Source organism: Pseudophryne corroboree, chromosome 4, assembly GCF_028390025.1.
Source record: "Pseudophryne corroboree isolate aPseCor3 chromosome 4, aPseCor3.hap2, whole genome shotgun sequence".
Taxonomy (NCBI): Eukaryota; Metazoa; Chordata; class Amphibia; order Anura; family Myobatrachidae; genus Pseudophryne; species Pseudophryne corroboree.
In genome coordinates this window covers 814857155-814881009 of record NC_086447.1, presented here as the reverse complement: position 1 = coordinate 814881009, position 23855 = coordinate 814857155, and the positions used below count along the sequence as shown (strand labels likewise).

Here is a 23855-nt window from a genome sequence, read left to right as displayed (position 1 = left end):
TCCAAGGAATCTGGCAGATCTCTAGTAATCAATTCGTCTTTTAAACGATCCGAGAGCCCGTTCCAAAAAGCAGCCCGAAGGGCATCATTATTCCAGCTCAGTTCAGAAGCTATAGTTTGAAAGTGAATTACATACTGTCCCACTGTACGAGAGCCTTGTCGAACACGGAGCAAGTCAGCTGAGGCAGCAGTCGTCCGGCCAGGCTCGTCAAAGATCCTTCGGAATGACGTAATGAAGTTGGTATAACTAGAGACTAACGGATCTGATCGCTCCCACAACGGTGACACCCACTCCAACGCTGAACCCTCAAGCAAAGAGATAATGTATGCCACTTTAGACCGATCAGTAGGGAAGTTATGTGAGAGGAGTTCGAAGTGTACCTCACACTGATTGAGGAATCCACAGCAATTTTTCGGATTCCCGTTATAACGAGGAGGAGTGGGAAGCTGAAGGCGTGACCTGGTTCCAGACAAGGAGGGAACATTGCCAGATACAACCACTGGAGCGGATACTGGAACTGGAGCTGAGACCACTGAAGCCAGCGAAGTCTGGATTTGATCCAGCCGGCCAGATAACTCCTGGAGATAATGCATCACCTGATATTGTGCTGCTTCCTGACTCTGTACTCGGGAAACCAGGTCCTGCATGGCGCTTGCCTCTGGGATTCCGATTCCCCGGGTCCATGGTGCCTGAGTATACTGTCACTGGCCTAGACTGAGGGTGTTGTGAACTCGGGGATTCTTCTGATGGTTGGGAAGAGGAACCACAACTGAGCCGGAAAAGGGGAGGCCTAATATAGGATTTCCTCATACAGGACGCTGACAGTGGAGTTTGATGAAATATTGAAGAGTTTTATTGCAGGGAAAACAACTTAAAGTCAAATGATAGAAGGAATAAATGTGGGAAATGTCCAGACCCAGTGAGGGGTTTTATGAGCAGGATTAAAGATGCTGGTAATTGAGGAAACTGTGGGTGATGTTTAAAAGTCACTGATAACTTATAAATAATGATAAAGGCACAGATGGATAAAGAACTTGTGAGCGGAGACAGAGACGCTGATGATGTGAAGAACTGAAGTGCAGGGGTTTTAGACGCTGTTATTTTGTAGAACTTGAGAACGGTGACTGAGACGCTGATGATATGAGGAACTGAAGTGCAGAGGTTTGAGACGCTGTTAATTTGTAGAACTTGAGAACGGTGACTGAGATGCTGATGATATGAGGAACTGAAGTGCAGGGGTTTTAGACGCTGTTATTTTGTAGAACTTGAGAACGGTGACTGAGACGCTGATGATATGAGGAACTGAAGTGCAGGGATTCTAGACGCTGTTATTTTGTAGAACTTGAGAACGGTGATTTAGGCCCGCAGCCACGCTGATTCCTAGGAGCACTGGTGACTGGACCGCGGAGAAATATACCGGCCGCTGAGCACACTGGAACCGGTGCAGCGAACTGGCAGACTGGAAATGCCGGAGACACTGGAGTACAACTGCAGAGATCCTTGCCGGGAACAAGAGCGCTGGCATCTACGTCAGGGAAAGACGATACTCAGGCACTGAGGCTCCGTCCGGCGTCAGACTTTGAATTCCCCGCCACCGCTGGATTGGCGGAGCAGTCAGATGACGTCACCCGTCCCCCGTCCACGTGAAGCCGGGTGTCATGGCGGCGCCCATGCCCCGGAGAACCGCCGGGAGCCGCGCCAGCCAGACGCCGGAGCCCGTGGCCCACCGAAGGCAGAGGCCGCAACACCGACCAGCAGACACGCAGGGGTAAGCGCGGCGAACTCCGCCCCAGGTGTGTGACACTGCTCCACTGACATATACATAGACATGGTGCCAGACATTGCTATGTAAGTTAATGAGGAGAGAAATATCAGTGTCAATGTGGAATACACCTCCATTCTGATCAAAATAACAGAAAAACACCTTTATCTACAAAACTTCAATTTCAAGAAATAGGAAGGCTTACGTGTATATCTCACAGTGACACTTTTTGGGTGAAGATAAACAATAACACTGAATTCCAACATTGTTTTTCCTGCTTTGAATAGGTAGCAGTATTATCAAAGCCCCTCTCTTCATATCCTTCAATTCACTCAAACAAGAAGTTTATAGATGAGAGGCACTGACAAAATGCTGAAGAAAGCCCCAGCAGAAAAGTGGAGCACCCAAAACTCTTAGGGGGTTATTCTGACCCGATCGCACGCTGCAGTTTATCGCAGCGGTGCGATCTGGTCAGTACTGCGCATGCCCCGGCGCCGTAGTGCGCCGGCGCATGCCAGACGGCCGAAGGCAGTCGTTACCTAGCGATCGCCTCTGCCTGGACGGTCGCGTTAAGCGTCTGTTTGCGGGGCGGACTAGCCCTGTGCTGGGCTGGAGAGAGCCTTTAATTTAATCTGATAATTTAACATTACGGGAAAGTAACCCTATATGTGGTAGAGATAGGTGGTCCAGTTATTTGTGACAACGACAACAGGGGCCTCACTGTGAAATCAATATGTTACTGACCGGCGTCAGACACTGCCGATGTGCCACCCATCCCCAGATTCCAGCGATGCACTGACCCTACCGTTGATACTGCCAATTTGCCAACATGGCATCAATTACTGCTGATGAACCAGCCTCATTCCAGATACTGTCGATCTACCAACATGATTAATTTTTAAAGTACATACTGCGCTAAATGAATGTTTTGAGATTAGCAGCTCCGATAAATTATCAACATTGACCATAAGTAATAGTGGAGCACTTGTGACTAAAATAAGTGTGAATGCCAATACCTGTAAAAAAAAAAAAAAAAAGAATTGGATGTCAAGGATGACAAAGGGCATTCATGTTGAAACACGTTGGAAGAGGGCACTGCTGAGAGCTGGAGCATGGAGCAGTGGAAGTGATGTCATAATCTAGCGGTGACGGCTGATATAAGGCAGGGTATAGTAGGGACACAGTTAGTCTACATACCAGCCGCAACCATCGGTGGTGTGGAATAACTGGACTGCAAATCGGTACTCACAATACTCTTAATTAACACTCCATCAAGTTTTCACTCCAAAGAGCAGTCAAGATTATATTAATTACATTCTTTTTTTTACAGGTGTGGGCGTTCACACTTATTTTAGTCACAAGTGCTCCACAATAACTTATGAACTACCAACATGGCCTCAGATACTGCCAATGAAAGGACAAGCCTCAGATACTGCCAATGCACCAACATAGCCTCAGATACTGCCAATGCACCAACATAGCCTCAGATACTGCCAAAGCACTGTCATGGCCTCAGATACTGCCAAAGCACTGACACGGCCTTAGATACTGCTTATGCACAGACACAGCTGGAGATTTACTGTCGCGATCCTTGACCTATGCTACTGGTAAAGTCATTTCTGCAGAATCATCAAAAACATATATAGTCAGATTACAGAGTATAAGCAGTGCACCAGGTTGAATGTCTATTGTGGTTGCACAGGCTTTTCAAGTACTAGTGAAGATAATATTTTGCGGTAATGTGATACAGCTGAAAAACAGTGACGGAGTACAATAGTAAAACCAAACATAAGCATTGGAGCCTATATGTCAATGGTCGGCTGCAATGTGCTTCAATTAACAATATTAATACAATAGACGACATTCAGTGAGAGGCCAATTAGAGGAGCAACAGAATTCCAGTCTGCTTCCCACTAGCTTTGACAAAGAGTGTACCCAAACACGCAAACATTGACACAATCCCTATGTAAATATACTGTCTATTTCACTAGTGCATAGAATATTTTTTAATATTAAGAAAAAGTAAACATGAGAGGATCTAGAGTGCGCTAAGTGACAACAACGGGGCAACAGACTGGCATAATCGCCTCATCTATAAAGTATCCCTTAAATTTCCTCTTGTGTCAGCATGGCTTCATTAGCAGGGAGAGTGCCGTACTGCTGCTCAGTCCGGTTCACTTCATGCACAGTCAAGATCATTTCTCTAATGAGGACCTAGTCAAGCACATAACATTAGGGGTCTGCACCTTTTATCTTTTTCTGGGCTCCCTGCAAATTGGGTGATATTTCTAGGTAAGAAAAAAAGACTGGCTAAGCAGCTTCTGGCTGCACTGGGATGTAAAAGGCTAACTTCTTTCACCGGTCTGCCAAGCTAACACTTCCCAACAACCACAGAGACATGTCTGACAAGCCAGTCATTTTCTCTAGTAGCACACGCTAGAGGCTTGAACGTAGACTGCTTCCCACAGACAAATCATTACCTGTCGTCTAAGAAACAGACACCTGGCAAATCAATCGCTGGCAGCATTTGTCTTACTCCTCTGGTAAATTCATTAAATAACTGTACAACTGCAATTGTTTGGGGAATGGCAGAGGTGCACGCCAAATTTAGGAGACAACACCATATTATGCACTGAGCCTAGAACAAAATGTACATATTTTCTCTATCCAACAAATTTTAGATTCATATTAATTCATTATTTTTTGGGGGGAGAAGGAACATATACCATTTTCTTTTGGTACCACGAGGGCCACCATGAAAACAGTTGGGCCAAGGTACTTTAGGGTGGCATTGGCACAAACTGTTGTGAATAACGGGCACTATGCAAAAGTGGAGCAAACTTGGGGGCGTGTCTGCCCCTTTTTGCATGGCATGGGACCACAATCCCTCATCTGTCGCTTTAGGCTATTTATGGCTAAAAGGAGGCAAAGCAAAAAGGGAGAATCCAATGTTACCCACCTCATGAGTAAGGGCATGAAGGATTCGCTGTCAACCTTCACCAAGGCCTCACACGATCTTCTTGACAAGGACTCTGCTAAAGACCAGCAAGTATGCTCACCTCCAAAATCCACAATGGTGCAGGTATCTACCAGCGAGCTGCTGAGCTGTCATGCAGAGTTTATCTGTCGCAGGTGTAAGCAGTTCCAGCATGTATCACCCATAGATATTGCTTTATGGCTAACCACTATAGAAAGGTCTCTCACTGAATGCTGGCAGACAGTCGGCTTCATTACTCCGGCCAATGTAGTGTTTCTTTACATGCTCTGCCGAGGGGTAATTTCATCCGAGATGGTCAGTGTGCAGGAACTAATGGCATCTCTGTCAACATGTCCTTACATATCCTACGCATACGTGGGCAGTGAGACCTCCTACCCACGGAGGGCTTTTCTAGTCGAAAGCTCGAAGGAAACATTTTGGAGCAGTTGTAGAGATGCTGCAAATTCATGCTGATCCCCAGTATTTCACACAGGTCTTTGAGGATCTTAAAGAAGAGGGTGGACAGCAGAACATAAAATCAGTTTAAGGTGGGTACACACTGGCCGATATATCGGCCGTTCTATTGAACAGCCGATACATATCGTGGGTCCGTCGGCCAGTGTGTACTGTCGATATGTCTGTGAACTCCGTCGTTCACAGACATATTGCGTCGGCCTCGCTGCACAGCCGACGGCCAATATATCTACCGATATATTGACGCGTCGCTGTGGGTGTACGGGCGGACATGCTGCGGCAGCCGGCGGTGATTGACAGCTGAACTGGGCGGGCGTGTGTACACGCCGGCCCAGTTCATGATGTCAGTCCCCAACGGATCGTGCAGTGTGTATGCTCTACACACTGCCCGATCCGTCCATAGATATATCTGCCGATCAATTGATCGGCAGATATATCTATCAGTGTGTACCCACCTTTAGAATAGTATTGGACAAGGCCCCCATTACCTGACCAGGTGGTGCTCTCTCCAAAGTGGATCAGTGGAACAGCCTCCCATCAGAGGTGGTAGAGGCTAAATACAGTAACCAGCAACTGAGGTGAGCACTAATGAAAAATTTTCTGTTGCCATGAATTAAAGCAACAGTTCTGGCTTGGGAACCAGAAAGAAACCCAAATTCAGGCTTGGTAACCTGTGGCAATGAAACCCTATTCCAGACCACCACCCACGACTGTTACTGCATGGTTATCGGGCATGGCCCCTTGGTGATGGGGTTACAAGTTCTTTAAGAATTGGTAGTGGCACAGCCACCATGGACCAACGCAATGTCAATTTTTGGTTGTTAATTTAGAAAAGTCAAAATATGTTGTAAGACTTGCCGTGACAGATATTTTTTTTTGTTATCTTTCAGCTAAATTTGCAAAACAAATATTGGTCTGTAGCAATCCAGATAAAAAAAATTCTAAAATCACCAACAAACATTGTACAAAGACACCTAAACACAGGGCTCTGGCTCTTGTTGCTTTATAACACCCATTGAAAAAGGCCTTCTTTTCAGAATTTGTTTCCGCAACTCAAAAATAACCTTACTTTAAAGCTTGTTTTCTCCCTTCAGTGGCAAAATGCATATCCAGAACAAAGGTATGTTGTAGTTCCAAATTTACTCTTATCTACCAAGTCAGGCTAACAGGTACTTTGAATTTAACAAAAATACACTTAATTTACACTGAAGTAAACGGATATAAATGATATATAAACTGATATAAATAATTAAACTGTATTTAAATTTCTCAAAAAAAAAAAAGTATTGATTAAAAAATAACTCTAAATATACTAAAATATTAATTCTCATAGTACATTGCATTTTACCTTAAAATGAGAGATGAGTGAAATTACATTCAGTGGCGGATTTAGGGGCCCTGCCCCTAGGCACAACAGTAACAGCTGTCCCCCACCTGCCTAATTTTATTATTTTTAATGATTGGTTATATGCCCTCATTTGATGATAGCCAATTTAACATAATAATTAAAAAAAGCAACTAACATTTATTTTATTTTTTTTATTATGTATACATATTTACTAAGCAGGACAGCTTACAGGAGCAGTATGTGCATGTCCCACCCTACTGGCATATGGTACAGTACAGTGGAAATATTTGGGCTGGCAGTACCAACACAAGCATCCAAGTGCCGCCCCTAGGCACATGCCTCACGTGCCTAATGGGAAATTCATCACTGATTGCATCACTTGTAATTTGCTGAAATTGTATGCTATAAATAAAGCTGGGATGAGTATATTCAATTTACTCTGAAATGGGATGAGTAGAGCAGTGGAGAGCATTGCAAAAGCAATAAATGCAGCATATCTGTAGTACGTTTAGGTGGGAATTCAATTCTCACATTTGCTAACTTGTTGTGTCCAGGACATGTGACCCTGGTCCCCTCTTTATTGTAAGAAATACTGACCATATTATTATCTTGCATATTCAAGCAGTGTGACATTATAACATTTGCGATGTGACATTATAACATTTGGCAATAGCGATCTTCATGAGATCACTTCCCCATGTTTCTGATCAGTAACTGGGTGCCTAGGAAGACCCCAGTTGCTAAATACATATATGTCAGGTGCTTTGTATCTCCAAGAAGATCTAAAATAATACTAAAAGCACATCAAAAAAATTGCAATAGTCAATAGTATTTAGGTCGTACTTAGTAGCAACGCATACAAAGGAGAAGGAGCTAAGATATATGCCTACAGCTCTTTATATTTAAGTTGTGCTGAAATATGGACAACGTTCTCAACAGCAAGCCATGTGGCTAATATGATTTCTTCAGTTACTTGTAGTCCATATGCAGTCTATAAAGAGCAGCTATCACCTACAACAAGTGGAAGCAGCCACTGCACATACTGAACTATATATGCTCACATCTGAGTGCCTGCTGCTTATTAGTCATGTCTCACTGCCATGGTGTGCCTCCTCAGTGATGTCACTGGTTCCTATTACCTGCCCACAGGCTGGCAGAGCATGCTGGGGCTTGTAGCTATACAGAAGCTGATGAGCTAAAAGTTGCCTAAACCTGCACTAGTATAATGCTGACAATATGCAGGCACTTGTTATTAGCAGGGAAGCAGAAATTGCAACAAGTATTGTTTTCTACGCTGGTTTACATTATAAGACAGTAACTTCAATCAGCGAATAAGTGTTCAGCTCCACTGACTTAGAGGAAGGGCATGTCAAAACATTTTACCTGACAGACATATTTGTTCTTCCATTTACTGAGCACACAGTCATTGCTCTGCATCAGCTCCTGGTGGACAAGAGAAAACAGTCCGTTAGTGAGAGTCGGCTGTATACATTGTTACCATCGGTTAAAGTGCTTCAGCTTTCCAAACAGGGAGAGATTAGCATGCCACATAAACAAAGATGCAACTGTTGTAGAACAGTTCTCTAGACAAAAGCGCTGTTATCATCACTCCGATGCCTGATCCTTTATGAAAATTAAAGCTGCTGAAAGGTGATTGAAAGGAGAATTGTTTGTTGCCATTCTTGTAACTTTCTCAAAAACATACCTCAAGCTCCGTGAGATTGTCTCGAAGCCTTTCTGGGCGCTTGTTCCTCAGAACCCAAGGGAAGCCTCGCGCTTTAAAAATAGGAAGGAAAAGATAGGAATTAATAACTGCTGATGAAATGCATAGCTCTGTTTGGCAACAGGCTGTAAGTACAGCACCTCTCACACATAGGAGAACCCCTATTTTATCCGCACGCCATTTATATATTTTTAATTAAGCAATTTATTTAGTCTCGTCAGACTTTGATAGATCCTGACTAATTTTACCTTCCAAATATATTCTAAGCCTAAAGGATCACATACTTTTGACATTCACAAATGGGTGGTCTTCGGGTTGCCGGTGGTCGGGCTCCCGGCGACCACCATACCGCCGCCGGAATGCCGACTGCCGGCATACGTACATCTTTTCTCCCTCTTGGCGGCCCACGACCCACCTGGAGGGAGAATAGATAGCGTAGCGCACCACCGTGCCCGCAGCGTGGTGAGTGCAGCGAGCCCGCAAGGGACTCATTTGTGCTCGCCCATCTGTCTTTATGCCGGCGGTTGGGATTCCGGCACCGGTATGCTGGTCGCCGGGACCCCGACCTCCGGCAAACCATACCACCATAATACACCCTCACAAATATGTGATATTCGATCATTTTCCTCAAAAATTAGCAAGTCTAATTTTTTTGTCTCATCTGTTTGCTTTGGTTATCTTCATCTACTTTTAGGACTCTTGGGAAAATCTTAGGCCAAATTTCAGCAGAAATATAGAAAAATCTGAAGTGTTCACAAATTTTCAAGCACCATTGTACAAACTCCACGCAGTTAGGACCATGGTGGGAATCAAACCCATGACCTCAGTGCTGTGAGGCAGTAATGCTCACCACTATACCATCAGTGCTGAGAGTGAATAGGTCGACACCATATGGACGATAAGGTCAAAAGGTCGGCATGGAAAAGATAGGCAATGGAAAAGGTAGACGGGCAACAGGTGAAATGGAAATTGTCGATACAAAAAAGGTTGAAACTAATCTTTTAAGCTTTTTGGGTGGGTCATTCCATGTCAGTTAACCAAGGTATGACACCCACCAACTCAGATTTTCATGATATTTTATACACTTGATACTGCCACATACAGTACCTACTAACCCATGTAAAAAAAATTCTCTAGGCCTAACAGTTTTTGAGACATAGGGGGTCAAAGTTTTGAAAAATAGCTTGGAAATGCGGCTCCTGATGCTCCTTTTTTTGTGAGATGTATCTGGGGGGAAAAAAACACATCTCAGTGACTAATCCACATATCATTTTGAAATTTTGACCCGTTGTCAATAAAAATATGGAGATTCCTTTACTTCAAACTTAATTTTTTTTGATGCAAAAAAAAAGTGGGTTCAATCAGCATTATCAACCAAAGGCAGATGAGTTATGTCCCTTTTTTTGTCTAAACTGAACCTTAACAGATACTTTAAAAGGCTATGAAACAACAATAATGGGATTTTGATTGCCTGTATGAGTATTTTAATGCTTAATTATAATAGGATTTTAATACCTACCGGTAAATCCTTTTCTCTTAGTCCGTAGAGGATGCTGGGGACACTTCAAGAACCATGTGGTATAGACGGGATCCGCAGGAGACATGGGCACACTATAAGACTTTGAATGGGTGTGAACTGGCTCCTCCCTCTATGCCCCTCCTCCAGACTCCAGTTATAGGAACTGTGCCCAGGGAGACGGACATTTCGAGGAAAAGTATTTATTTAATTATTTTAAACTAAGGTGAGATACATACCAGCTCACACCACTAACATGCCGTACAACATGGCATTAAAAAACAACAACGCATGCAACGGCATGACCAACAACAGTCACGGACTGACTGAACTCAACGCAACCTGAGTGTAACTATAACCAAACTGCAGGTACAGCCCGCACTGGGACGGGCGCCCAGCATCCTCTACAGACTAAGAGAAAAGGATTTACCGGTAGGTATTAAAATACTATTTTCTCATACGTCCTAGAGGATGCTGGGGACACTTCAAGAACCATGGGGTTTATACCAGAGCTCTAGAACGGGTGGGAGAGTGCGGATGACTCTGCAGCACCGATTGACCAAACAAGAGGTCTTCCTCAGCCAGGGTATCAAACTTGTAAAACTTCACAAAGGTTTTCGAACCCGACCAAGTAGCAGCTCGGCAGGATGAGCCCACCTTTCTGGTAGAATGGGCTTTCACCGATTTCGGTAGCGGCAATACTGCCGTAGAATGAGCCTGCTGAATCGTATTACAAATCCAGCGCGCAATAGTCTGCTTAGAAGCAGGAGCCCCAATCTTGTTGGGAGCCCTAATCTGCGCCGTTCTGGCGACATAGATCTTCAAAGCTCTAACCACATCGAGAGACTTTGACTACGTCAAGGCGTCAGTAGCCACTGGCACCACAATTGGCTGGTTAACATGAAATGATGAAACCACTTTTGGCAGAAATTGCTGATGAGTTCTCAACTCCGCTCTATCAGCATGGAAAATCAAATAGGGGCTTTTGTGAGACAAAGCCGCCAACTCAGACACTCGCCTTGCAGACGCCAAGGCCAACAACATGACCACTTTCCAAGTAAGGAATTTTAACTCAACCTTGCGCAAAGGTTCAAACCAAAGTGATTGCAAGAAATGCAATACCACATTAAGGTCCCATGGTGCCACTGGGGGCACAAAGGGAGGCTGGATGTGCAGCACGCCTTTTACGAAGGTCTGAACTTCTGGAAGGGAGGCCAATTCCTTTTGAAAAAAGATTGACAAGGCTGAAATCTGTACTTTAATAGAGCCTAACTTTAGGCCCGCATCCACACCTGCTTGTAGGAAATGGAGCAAACGCCGCAGCTGAAATTCTTCCGTAGGAGCCTTCTTGGATTCACACCAAGACACATATTTTCTCCAAATACGGTGGTAATGCCTTGACGTTACTTCTTTTCTAGCCTGAAGAAGTGTGGGAATGACTTCACTGGGAATACACTTTCGGGCTAGGATTTTGCGTTCAAACGCCACGCCATCACCGCGGTAAGTCCTGATACACGCACGGCCCCTGTTGTAACAGGTTCTCCCGAAGAGGAAGAGGCCAGGGATCTTCTATGAGCAACTCCGGAAGATCCGGATACCAGGCCCTTTTTGGCCAATCCGAAACAATGAGGATCGCCTGAACCCTTGTTCTTCTTATAATTTTTATCACCTTCGGAATGAGTGGAAGTGGAGGGAAGACATAGACCGAATGAAACACCCATGGTGTCACTAGGGCGTCCACCGCTATCACTTGAGGGTCCCTTGACCTGGAACAATATCTCTGAAGTTTCTTGTTGAGGCTGGATGTCATCATGTCCACTTGAGGAATTCCCCAACGACTTGTCACTCCTGCAAAAACCTCTTGATGAAGACCCCACTCCACTGGATGGAGATCGTGTCTGCTGAGGAAGTCTGCTTCCAAGTTGTCCACTCCTGGAATGAAGACCGCTGACAGAGCGCTTGTATGTCTTTCCGCCCAGCGAAGAATCTTCGTGGCCTCAGCCATCGCCGCTCTGCTTTTTGTTCCGCCCTGGCGGTTTATGTACGCCACTGCTGTCACGTTGTCTGACTGAATCAAGACAGGCAAACCTCGAAGAAGATGTTCTGCTTGCAGTATGCCGTTGTAGATGGCTCTTAATTCCAGAATGTTTATGTGTAGACAAGCTTCCTGGCTTGACCACTTTTCCTGAAAGTTTCTTCCCTGTGTGACTGCTCCCCAGCCTCGGAGGCTTGCATCCGTGTTTACCAGGATCCAATCCTGAATCCCGAACCTGCGTCCCTCCAGAAGGTGAGAACTGTGCAGCCACCACAGAAGGGAAATTCTGGTCCTGGGAGATAGAATTATTTTCCGGTGCATGTCCTGGTGAGACCCGGACCACTGGTCCAGCAGGTTCCACTGAAACACCCTGGCATGGAACCTGCCATACGGAATGGCCTCGTAGGCCGCCACCATCTTCCCCAGCAACCGAGTGCAGCGAAGAACTGACACCTTTGCCGGTTTTAGAATCTGTTTTACCATGTTCTGTATTTCCAGAGCTTTTTCCACTGGAAGAACAACTCTTTGCAATTCTGTATCCAGAATCATACCCAGGAACGACAGCCGTGTCGTTGGATCCAACTGTGATTTTGGCAAATTTAGGAGCCAACCGTGTTGTTGCAGAATCGTCAGTGAAAGGGCAACATTCTTCAACAATTGCTCCTTGGACCTCGCCTTTATCAGGAGATCGTCCAAGTACGGGATAATTGTGATTCCCCGCTTACGCAGGAGAACCATCATTTCCGCCATTACTTTGGTGAAAATCCTCGGAGCCGTGGACAGACCAAACGGCAACGTCTGAAACTGGTAATGACAATCCTGCACAGCAAATCTCAGGTAAGCCTGATGTGGAGGATATATGGGGACATGTAAGTAGGCATCTTTTATGTCGACCGACACCATGAAATCCCCCTCCTTCAGACTGGAGATCACTGCTCGTAGGGACTCCATCTTGAACTTGAATTTTTTTTAAAGAAATTGAGGGATTTTAGGTTTAGAATCGGTCTGACTGAGCCATCTGGCTTCGGGACCACGAACAGGCTCGAATAAAACCCTTCCCCTGTTGAGACGGGGGTACCGTGACAATTACTTGATTTTGACACAACTTTAGTATTGCAGCGCTTACTATCTCCCTTTCCGGAAGAGAAGCTGGCAAGGCCGATTTGAAAAATCGGTGAGGGGGCACATCTTGAAACTCTAACTTGTACCCCTGGGTTACTATGTCTACTATCCAAGGATCCAGGTCCGAGTGCACCCAGACCTGACTGAAGAGTTTGAGACGTGCACCCACCGGTGCGGACTCCTGCAACAGAGCCCCAGCGTCATGCGGTGGATTTGGTAGAAGCCGGAGAGGATTTCTGCTCCTGGGAACTTGCCACAGCCTGTGACCTTTTTCCCCTTCCTCTCCCCCTCGCAGCAAGGAAGGAGGACCCCCGTCCTTTTTTTAATCTGTTGGGCCGAAAGGACTGCATCTGACAGTGAGGCAATTTCTTCTGCTGTGCAGGAACATAAGGTAAAAAAGATGACTTACCCGCGGTAGCCGTAGAGACCAGGTCAGTGAGGCCGTCCCCAAACAAGACCTTACCGTTAAACGGTAAAGACTCCATCGCCTTCTTAGAATCAGCATCAGCATTCCATTGATGAATCCACAATGCTCTCCTAGCAAAGACTGCCATGGCATTGTCCCTTAATCCCAAAAGGCCAATATCCCTTACCGCTTCTTTTAAATACGCTGCAGCGTCCTTGATATGACCCAAGGTCAAAAGCACACTATCCCTGTCTAGGGAATCTACCTCAGATGACAAGTTTTCCGCCCACTTTTCAATAGCGCTACTCACCCATGCCGCAGCAACAGCGGGTCTGAGTAGCTTTTTCAAAAAGTGCATTCAGTTCATGAGAGGGAGGAAACTTTACCGCAGGTTTCTTGCCTTTAAACATACAGACCCTCGTATCATAGAAACATAGAATTTGACGGCAGATAAGAACCACTTGGCCCATCTAGTCTGCCCCTTTTTTTTTATCCTTTATGTAATCTCAACCCTTTTTGAACCTTAATTCTTTGTAAGGATATTCATATGCCTATCCCAAGCATGTTTAAATTGCTCTACAGTCTTCGCCTCTACCACCTCTGATGGGAGACTATTCCACTTATCCACTACCCTTTCTGTGAAGTAATTTTTCCTTATCAGGAACAGCAGGGTCCTCAGTGATATGTAAAACGTCTTTTATCGCCACAATCATGTACTGAATACTCTTAGCCAGTTTTGGATGTAATCTGGCATCACTATAGTCGACACTGGAATCAGAGTCGGTGTCGGTATCCGAATCTGCTATTTGGGCAAATGTACGTTTCTGCGACCCCAAAGGGGTCTGGACCTGTGACAAAGCCTCTCCTCCATGGATTTCCTCCATGACTGGTTCTTAGACTCAGATTTATCAAACCTCTTAGCAAACTTAGTCACATTTGAATTTAAAACACTCAGCATATTGACCCAATCATCCATCGGCGGTACCGACACTGTCACTCTCACAGAACTGTCAGTCCCCACGCCAGCCTCCTCCTGGGAAGAGCATTCAGCTTCAGACATGCAGACACACACAAGTACCGACAGCCACAAACACACTGGGCTATAGGGGACAGACTCACAGCAGAGCCTGTTAGAGAGACGCAGAGAGAGTTCAGCCAGCTCACACCCAGCGCCTATCCCGGTTCTGAAGTCAACAATAATACTGCCCTGACCTGCTAGCGCTTTTATCAAGTAATATAATTCACCAACTATCAGTGCGCCCCCCCTTCCCCCCCCCCCCCCCCCCGTTTTGCACCCTGTTACTTGCACAGCAGTGTGGAGGATCAGGGCCAGCGTCTCTGCAGCCTTCTGTGAAGAGAAATAATGGCGCTGGTGAGAGCTATGCGGCTAAGCCCCGCCCCCCGACATGGTACGCTTAGTCCCGCTCAAACTTCTTTATACTGGCGGGGGTCCCCAAACAAGTGCCTGTGAACTGTTCTATTGTATGCCAGTGTCAATTGCGGCCCCTCATGCTGCCCAGGGCGCCCCCCCCCGCAGTGCCATAATTAGTGTGGGAGCATGGTGCGCAGCGCGACCGCTGCGCGGTACCTCAAGCCGTCTTCTGCCGTCACTGAAGTCTTCTGATCTTCTCATACTCACCCGACTTCTGTCTTCTGGTTTTGTGAAGGGGCGACGGCGCGGCTCCAGGGACAAGCAACTAGGCGTACCGTAGTGATCGAACCCTCTGGAGCTAATGGTGTCCAGTAGCCTAAGAAGCAGAGCCCTTGAACTCTAAAGAAGTAGGTCTGCTTCTCTCCCCTCACTCCCACGATGCAGGGAGCCTGTAGCCAGCAGGTCTCCCTGAAAATAAAAAACCTAAATAAAGTATTATTCTGAGAAACTCAGGAGAGCTCCTCAGTGTGCATCCAGTCTCGCTGGGCACAGAATCTAACTGGAGTCTGGAGGAGGGGCATAGAGGGAGGAGCCAGTTCACACCCATTCAAAGTCTTATAGTGTGCCCTTGTCTCCTGCGGATCCCGTCTATACCCCATGGTTCTTGAAGTGTCCCCAGCATCCTCTAGGACGTATGAGAAAATTCTTTCTTTAAAAACTAAAATTACCATTATGAATAAATTTGCCCGCCATGGGAGTATTTTCATTTGTATATTTCTATGTATATGTGCAGATTTCCAATTACACATAGGGGAGTATTCAACTAGCTGCGATAACCAATTTTTGCACGAAAAACTGTGATTTTACTGCAGATCATAAATGACCCCTATTCTGTTAGCCGCTATAATGTATTGTCGATAATTTTACCATGAATTTCACTTCACCTACTCTGAGCAGGTGCAAAGTTGGGGAAAATCTCTATTTTAAGGTATACATTTGGTTCAGAGGCCCTGGGACACCCCCCTCCCCCCAATGTCTAAGTAGGCACTTTGAAGTTTTTATGTATTTTTAACTGGCCAATAATGATATGTACTGTAATATTTGGAATGAAAAAGTTCAAAGTGATGGAATTTGGTATGGGACAGGTATATTGGGGTGCTTTATGAGTCGGACAAATGTTTATAGCCTTGCAGGTGGGTGTAGTCAGTCTTTTTCCACTTTTATTTAGATTTTTTTTTAAGTCTCCAAAAATAACCCACATATATACTTTGTGGGGAGGTGTCCTGGACTGCACGCCCTAGCGTCTTATAATGGGATGGGCTACCTTGCTGGGACTTAGTACTACAATATAGGAACAAGAGCGCAGGTGCACTATACAACCATTAAAATTATAATAGCCATCATATCCGAGGTTCTTGGCATATATTGGCCAACATATGAGTCTGCCCACCTACTTCAAGGTGACCCCAATCCCAGGCCAGGCTGATTTCCCCATTTTTACCTACACACAAATCCTGTTTTCGCGATTTTGATACAGGTATTTAAAAAAAGAGTATTAGAGGTCATATTAAATAGATTTGGGGTACTTAAATTAGGTCAGATGGCTGTTACATGCATTTAAAAAAAAATTGGAAAAAAATGATAAAAGCTATTTTTTCAGCAAAATAAGTGCTCTCATTAAATTTGGTTGTACGTAAAAATGGGTTTAAGTACTGTATATATTTGTGCAAAAAAAAGTGGGAAAATACTGACTACTCCCACCTGCAAGCCTAAAAACATTTGTCCCACTCATAAAGCACCCCAATATACCTGTCCCATACCTTGAACCCCGAATTCTGTAACTTTGCATTTTTTCTCCTCAAAAAATACGTCATTATTGGCCAGTTAAAATAAGAATTTACTTACCGATAATTCTATTTCTCGTAGTCCGTAGTGGATGCTTGGGACTCCGTAAGGACCATGGGGAATAGCGGCTCCGCAGGAGACAGGGCACAAAAGTAAAAGCTTTAGGATCAGGTGGTGTGCACTGGCTCCTCCCCCTATGACCCTCCTCCAAGCCTCAGTTAGGATACTGTGCCCGGACGAGCGTACACAATAAGGAAGGATTTTGAATCCCGGGTAAGACTCATACCAGCCACACCAATCACACTGTACAACCTGTGATCTGAACCCAGTTAACAGTATGATAACAGCGGAGCCTCTGAAAAGATGGCTCACAACAATAATAACCCGATTTTTGTAACTATGTACAAGTATTGCAGACAATCCGCACTTGGGATGGGCGCCCAGCATCCACTACGGACTACGAGAAATAGAATTATCGGTAAGTAAATTCTTATTTTCTCTGACGTCCTAAGTGGATGCTGGGGACTCCGTAAGGACCATGGGGATTATACCAAAGCTCCCAAACGGGCGGGAGAGTGCGGATGACTCTGCAGCACCGAATGAGAGAACTCCAGGTCCTCCTCAGCCAGGGTATCAAATTTGTAGAATTTTGCAAACGTGTTTGCCCCTGACCAAGTAGCAGCTCGGCAAAGTTGTAAAGCCGAGACCCCTCGGGCAGCCGCCCAAGATGAGCCCACCTTCCTTGTGGAATGGGCATTTACATATTTTGGCTGTGGCAGGCCTGCCACAGAATGTGCAAGCTGAATTGTACTACACATCCAACTAGCAATCGTCTGCTTAGAAGCAAGAGCACCCAGTTTGTTGGGTGCATACAGGATAACAGCAAGTCAGTTTTCCTGACTCCAGCCGTCCTGGAAACCTATATTTTCAGGGCCCTGACAACATCTAGCAACTTGGAGTCCTCCAAGTCCCTAGTAGCCGCAGGTACCACAATAAGCTGGTTCAGTTGAAACGCTGACACCACCTTAGGGAGAAACTGGGGACGAGTCCGCAGCTCTGCCCTGTCCGAATGGACAATCGGATATGGGCTTTTGTGAGACAAAGCCGCCAATTCTGACACTCGCCTGGCCGAGGCCAGGGCCAACAGCATGGTCACTTTCCATGTGAGATATTTCAAATCCACAGATTTGAGCGGTTTAAACCAATGTGATTTGAGGAATCCCAGAACTACGTTGAGATCCCACAGTGCCACTGGAGGCACAAAAAGGGGTTGTATATGCAGTACTCCCTTGACAAATTTCTGGACTTCAGGAACTGAAGCCAATTCTTTCTGGAAGAAAATCGACAGGGCCGAAATTTGAACCTTAATGGACCCCAATTTGAGGCCCATAGACACTCCTGTTTGTAGGAAATGCAGGAATCGACCGAGTTGAAATTCCTCCGTGGGGGCCTTCCTGGCCTCACACCATGCAACATATTTTCGCCAAATGCGGTGATAATGTTGTGCGGTCACCTCCTTCCTGGCTCTGACCAGGGTAGGGATGACCTCTTCCGGAATGCCTTTTTCCCTTAGGATCCGGCGTTCAACCGCCATGCCGTCAAACGCAGCCGCGGTAAGTCTTGGAACAGACATGATCCTTGCTGAAGCAAGTCCCTTCTTAGTATCTCTTGAAGTTCCGGGTACCAAGTCCTTCTTGGCCAATCCGGAGCCACGAGTATAGTTCTTACTCCTCTCCGTCTTATAATTCTCAGTACCTTGGGTATGAGAGGCAGAGGAGGGAACACATACACCGACTGGTACACCCACGGTGTTACCAGAGCGTCCCAGCTATTGCCTGAGGGTCTCTTGACCTGGCGCAATACCTGTCCAGTTTTTTGTTCAGATGGGACGCCATCATGTCCACCTTTGGTCTTTCCCAACGGTTCACAATCATGTGGAAGACTTCCCGATGAAGTCCCCACTCTCCCGGGTGGAGGTCGTGCCTGCTGAGGAAGTCTGCTTCCCAGTTGTCCACTCCCGGAATGAACACCGCTGACAGTGTTATCACATGATTTTTCGCCCCGCGAAGAATCCTTGCTGCCATTTCCCTCCTGCTTCTTGTGCCGCCCTGTCTGTTTACGTGGGCGACTGCCGTGATGTTGTCCGACTGGATCAGCACCGGTTGACTTTGAAGCAGAGGTCTTTCTAGGCTCAGAGCATTGTAAATTGCCCTTAGCTCCAGTATATTTATGTGGAGAGAAGTCTCCAGACTTGACCACACTCCTTGGAAATTTCTTCCCTGTGTGACTGCTCCCCAGCCTCTCAGGCTGGCATCCGTGGTCACCAGGACCCAGTCCTGAATGCCGAATCTGCTGCCCTCTAGTAGATGAGCACTCTGCAGCCACCACAGAAGAGACACCCTTGTCCTTGGAGACAGGATTATCCGCTGATGCATCTGAAGATGCGATCCGGACCAATCGTCCAGCAGATCCCACTGAAAAATTCTTGCGTGAAATCTGCCGAATGGAATCGCTTCGTAAGAAGCCACCATTTTTCCCAGGACTCTTGTGCATTGATGCACTGACACTTGGCCTGGTTTTAGGAGGTTTCTGACTAGCTCGGATAACTCCCTGGCTTTCTCCTCCGGGAAAACACCTTTTTCTGGACTGTGTCCAGAATCATCCCTAGGAACAGCAGACGTGTCGTCGGAATCAGCTGCAATTTTGGAATATTTAGAATCCACCCGTGCTGTCGTAGAACTACTTGAGATAGTGCTACTCCGACCTCCAACTGTTCTCTGGACCTTGCCCTTATCAGGAGATCGTCCAAGTAAGGGATAATTAAGACGCCTTTTCTTTGAAGAAGAATCATTTCGGCCATTACCTTGGTAAAGACCCGGGGTGCCGTGGACAATCCAAACGGCAGCGTCTGAAACTGATAGTGACAGTTCTGTACCACGAACCTGAGATACCCTTGGTGAGATGGGCAAATTAGGACATGGAGGTAATCATCCTTGATGTCCAGGGACACCATATAGTCCCCTTCTTCCTGGTTCGCTATCACTGCTCTGAGTGACTCCATCTTGATTTGAACCTTTGTATGTAAGTGTTCAAAGATTTCAGATTTAGAATAGGTCTCACCGAGCCGTCTGGCTTCAGTACCACAATTAGTGTGGAATAATACCCCTTTCCTTGTTGTAGGAGGGGTACTTTGATTATCACCTGCTGGGAATACAGCTTGTGAATTGTTTCCAATACTGCCTCCCTGTCGGAGGGAGACGTTGGTAAAACAGACTTCAGGAACCTGCGAGGGGGAGACGTCTCGAATTTCCAATCTGTACCCCTGGGATACTACTTGTAGGATCCAGGGGTCCACTTGCGAGTGAGCCCACTGCGTGCTGAAACTCTTGAGACGACCCCCCTTGTACGGCCCCAGCGTCATGCTGAGGACTTGGCAGAAGCGGTGGAGGGCTTCTGTTCCTGGGAAGGGGCTGCCTGCTGCAGTCTTCTTCCCTTTCCTCTACCCCTGGGCAGATATGACTGGCCTTTTGCCCGCTTGCCCTTATGGGGACGAAAGGACTGAGGCTGAAAAGACGGTGTCTTTTTCTGCTGAGATGTGACTTGGGGTAAAAAAGGTGGATTTTCCAGCTGTTGCCGTGGCCACCAGGTCCGATGGACCGACCCCAAATAACTCCTCCCCTTTATACGGCAATACTTCCATGTGCCGTTTGGAATCTGCATCACCTGACCACTGTCGTGTCCATAAACATCTTCTGGCAGACATGGACATCGCACTTACTCTTGATGCCAGAGTGCAAATATCCCTCTGTGCATCTCGCATATATAGAAATGCATCCTTTAAATGCTCTATAGTCAATAAAATACTGTCCCTGTCAAGGGTATCAATATTTTCAGTCAGGGAATCCGACCAAGCCACCCCAGCGCTGCACATCCAGGCTGAGGCGATCGCTGGTCGCAGTATAACACCAGTATGTGTGTATATACTTTTTAGGATATTTTCCAGCCTCCTATCAGCTGGCTCCTTGAGGGCGGCCGTATCTGGAGACGGTAACGCCACTTGTTTTTATAAGCGTGTGAGCGCCTTATCCACCCTAGGGGGTGTTTCCCAACGCGCCCTAACTTCTGGCGGGAAAGGGTATAACGCCAATAATTTTCTATCGGGGGAAACCCACGCATCATCACACACTTCATTTAATTTATCTGATTCAGGAAAAACTACAGGTAGTTTTTTCACACCCCACATAATACCCTTTTTTGTGGTACTTGTAGTATCAGAAATATGTAACACCTCCTTCATTGCCCTTAACATGTAACGTGTGGCCCTAATGGAAAATACGTTTGTTTCTTCACCGTCGACACTAGGCGTTTTACAGCCCCTGACGGTGTTTGAGACGCCTGGACAGGTACTAATTGGTTTGCCGGCCGTCTCATGTCGTCAACTGACCTTGCAGCCTGTTGACATTATCACGTAATTCCCTAAATAAGCCATCCATTCCGGTGTCGACTCCCTAGAGAGTGACATCACCATTACAGGCAATTGCTCCGCCTCCTCACCAACATCGTCCTCATACATGTCGACACACACGTACCGACACACAGCACACACACAGGGAATGCTCTGATAGAGGACAGGACCCCACTAGCCCTTTGGGGAGACAGAGGGAGAGGTTGCCAGCACACACCAAAACGCTATAATTATACAGGGACAACCTTATATAAGTGTTTTCCCTTATAGCATCTTAATATATAATAATATCGCCACATAAAATGCCCCCCCTCTCTGTTTTAACCCTGTTTCTGTAGTGCAGTGCAGGGGAGAGCCTGGGAGCCTTCCTAGCAGCGGAGCTGTGTAGGAAAATGGCGCTGTGTGCTGAGGAGAATAGGCCCCGCCCCCTTTTCGGCGGGCTTCTTCTCCCGTTTTTCTGACAATCTGGCAGGGGTTAAATACATCCATATAGCCCCAGAGGCTATATGTGATGTATTTTTAGCCAGCATAGGTACTTTCATTGCTGCTCAGGGCGCCCCCCCCAGCGCCCTGCACCCTCAGTGACCGTTGGTGTGAAGTGTGCCGAGAGCAATGGCGCACAGCTGCAGTGCTGTGCGCTACCTCATGAAGACTGAGAAGTCTTCAGCCGCCGGTTTCTGGACCTCTTCTCTCTTCGGCATCTGCAAGGGGGTCGGCGGCGCGGCTCCGGTGACCCATCCAGGCTGTACCTGTGATCGTCCCTCTGGAGCTAGTGTCCAGTAGCCTAAGAAGCCAATCCATCCTGCACGCAGGTGAGTTCACTTCTTCTCCCCTAAGTCCCTCGTTGCAGTGAGCCTGTTGCCAGCAGGACTCACTGAAAATAAAAAACCTAACAAAACTTTTACTCTAAGCAGCTCTTTAGGAGAGCCACCTAGATTGCACCCTTCTCGGCCGGGCACAAAAACCTAACTGAGGCTTGGAGGAGGGTCATAGGGGGAGGAGCCAGTGCACACCACCTGATCCTAAAGCTTTTACTTTTGTGCCCTGTCTCCTGCGGAGCCGCTATTCCCCATGGTCCTTACGGAGTCCCCAGCATCCACTTAGGACGTCAGAGAAAAATAATTGAAATCTTCAAAGTGCCTACTTAGTCATTAGGGAAGGGGGGTGTCCCAATGGGTTGTGAACCAAATCCCGACATTTTTACCTTACAATAGAGATTTTCCCCAACTTTGAACCTGCTCAGAGTAGGTGAAGTAAAACTCACAGTAAAATTATCGATGATAAATTATTGTGGCAAACTGAATAGAGGTCTTTCACAATTTGCAGTAAAATCGCATTTTTTTGTGCAAAAAACAGGTTATCACAACTGATTGAATACTCCCCTATGTGTAATCAGAAATCTGCAAATATACATAGAAATATACATATGAAAATACTCCCCTGGCGGGCAAATTTATACCTGATGGTAATTTTCATTTTTAAAGAGAGAAATATAATTAAATATTAAAATACTCATACAGGCAATCAAAATCCCATTATTTTTCTTTCATAGCCTTTTAAAGTGTACATTAAGGTTTAATTTAACCAAAAAAGGGACATGAGAACTCATCTGCCTTAGGTTGATAATACTAATGAACCCGCTTTTTTATTTTGCACCATAAAAATTCTTAAGTATGAAGTAAAGGAATGTATAGTGAACTCTCAGAATCAGGCAAGATTGACAGAACTTTTTTTTTCTGGAATTTCCATATTTTGATTGACAAAGGGTCAAAATTTCAAAGTTATGGGTGGATTAGACACTGAGATGGGAATTATTTTCCAGATACACCTCACAAAAACCAGAGTATCAGTAGCGGCATTTCCCAGCAATTTTTTGAAACTTTGACCCCCTATATCTCAAAAAACATGAGGCTTAGAGAAGAAAATTTTTACACGGGTTAGTAGGTATGTGGTAGTATGAAGTGCACAAAGTATCATGAAAATCTAAAACGGTGGGTGTTATGCCTGGGTGAACTGACATAGAATGACCCAGCTGTTATTTTCTATGTTTCATATGACCACAATTAGTACAAACATATACCCTCATGGGCTCGCTTCACTTGCCACGCTTCGGGCAAGGTGCCTCACTCTGCTACCGCTGCACATGGCACAGGTTACTATTCCCAATCGTAGTCCGCGAGGATGGTAAATCAAGCAGTGTGAATGACCTTGCTACAAAGAAGTTGAGCAGAAGGGGAGACTGATGTACAGTATGGGGTGCTTAGCCACTTTGGGTCTACCAGGCATTTGAGTTGCATTAATATCACTTGATTGCCTTGTGAATGAATCAACCAATCTGTATATTTCCGCAGAGCCAGTGTGCCAAGTTTTATTCACCTCGCATCCAGTCTAACAACCTGTTGCAATGCAGCATGATAACCTTAACCCTTGAGTTATTACATGTATACTGTTCAGTACAGTCATTCTGTTAAGTTTTCTATATTTTCTATCCTATACATATCTATATCTTTATCTCTCTATAAATATACATATCCATATTTATATATGTATCTCTATATCTAGCCATACCATTACCTATATTGTATCATATATACGATATATATATATATGTATATATATATAGGTACACCACCGATTTTCCGGCATACTCGGTTCCAGTGCCGCGCCGGATTATCGATTTTGCCGGATTAACGGTGGAAACTAATTTTGCACCTTCAGAACATTTCTAAAGCAATAAATAGTAAAATATATGCTACAGTATAATATTAATTAATGAATAAACACAGTAGTGTATGCAAAACGGTTTATAA

At 45.7% G+C, this 23855-nt stretch overlaps 1 protein-coding gene and 1 pseudogene across 12 annotated transcripts in view; one reads left to right on the top strand and one right to left on the bottom strand.

Moving 5' to 3' along the window:
• WDPCP (WD repeat containing planar cell polarity effector) overlaps positions 1-23855 on the bottom strand; it is an 804278-nt gene that overhangs the window by 628959 nt on the left and 151464 nt on the right. For all 12 annotated transcript variants that reach the window (XM_063918461.1, XM_063918450.1, XM_063918455.1 and 9 more), the window contains 2 exons: positions 8267-8337; positions 7945-8004 (listed from right to left, as the gene is read on the bottom strand). In XM_063918461.1, the coding sequence (XP_063774531.1) occupies positions 7945-8004; positions 8267-8337 (131 nt within the window). The remainder of the gene's footprint in view (positions 1-7944; positions 8005-8266; positions 8338-23855) is intronic.
• LOC134909390 (cyclin-dependent kinase 5 activator 1-like) lies at positions 4518-5286 on the top strand (annotated as a pseudogene).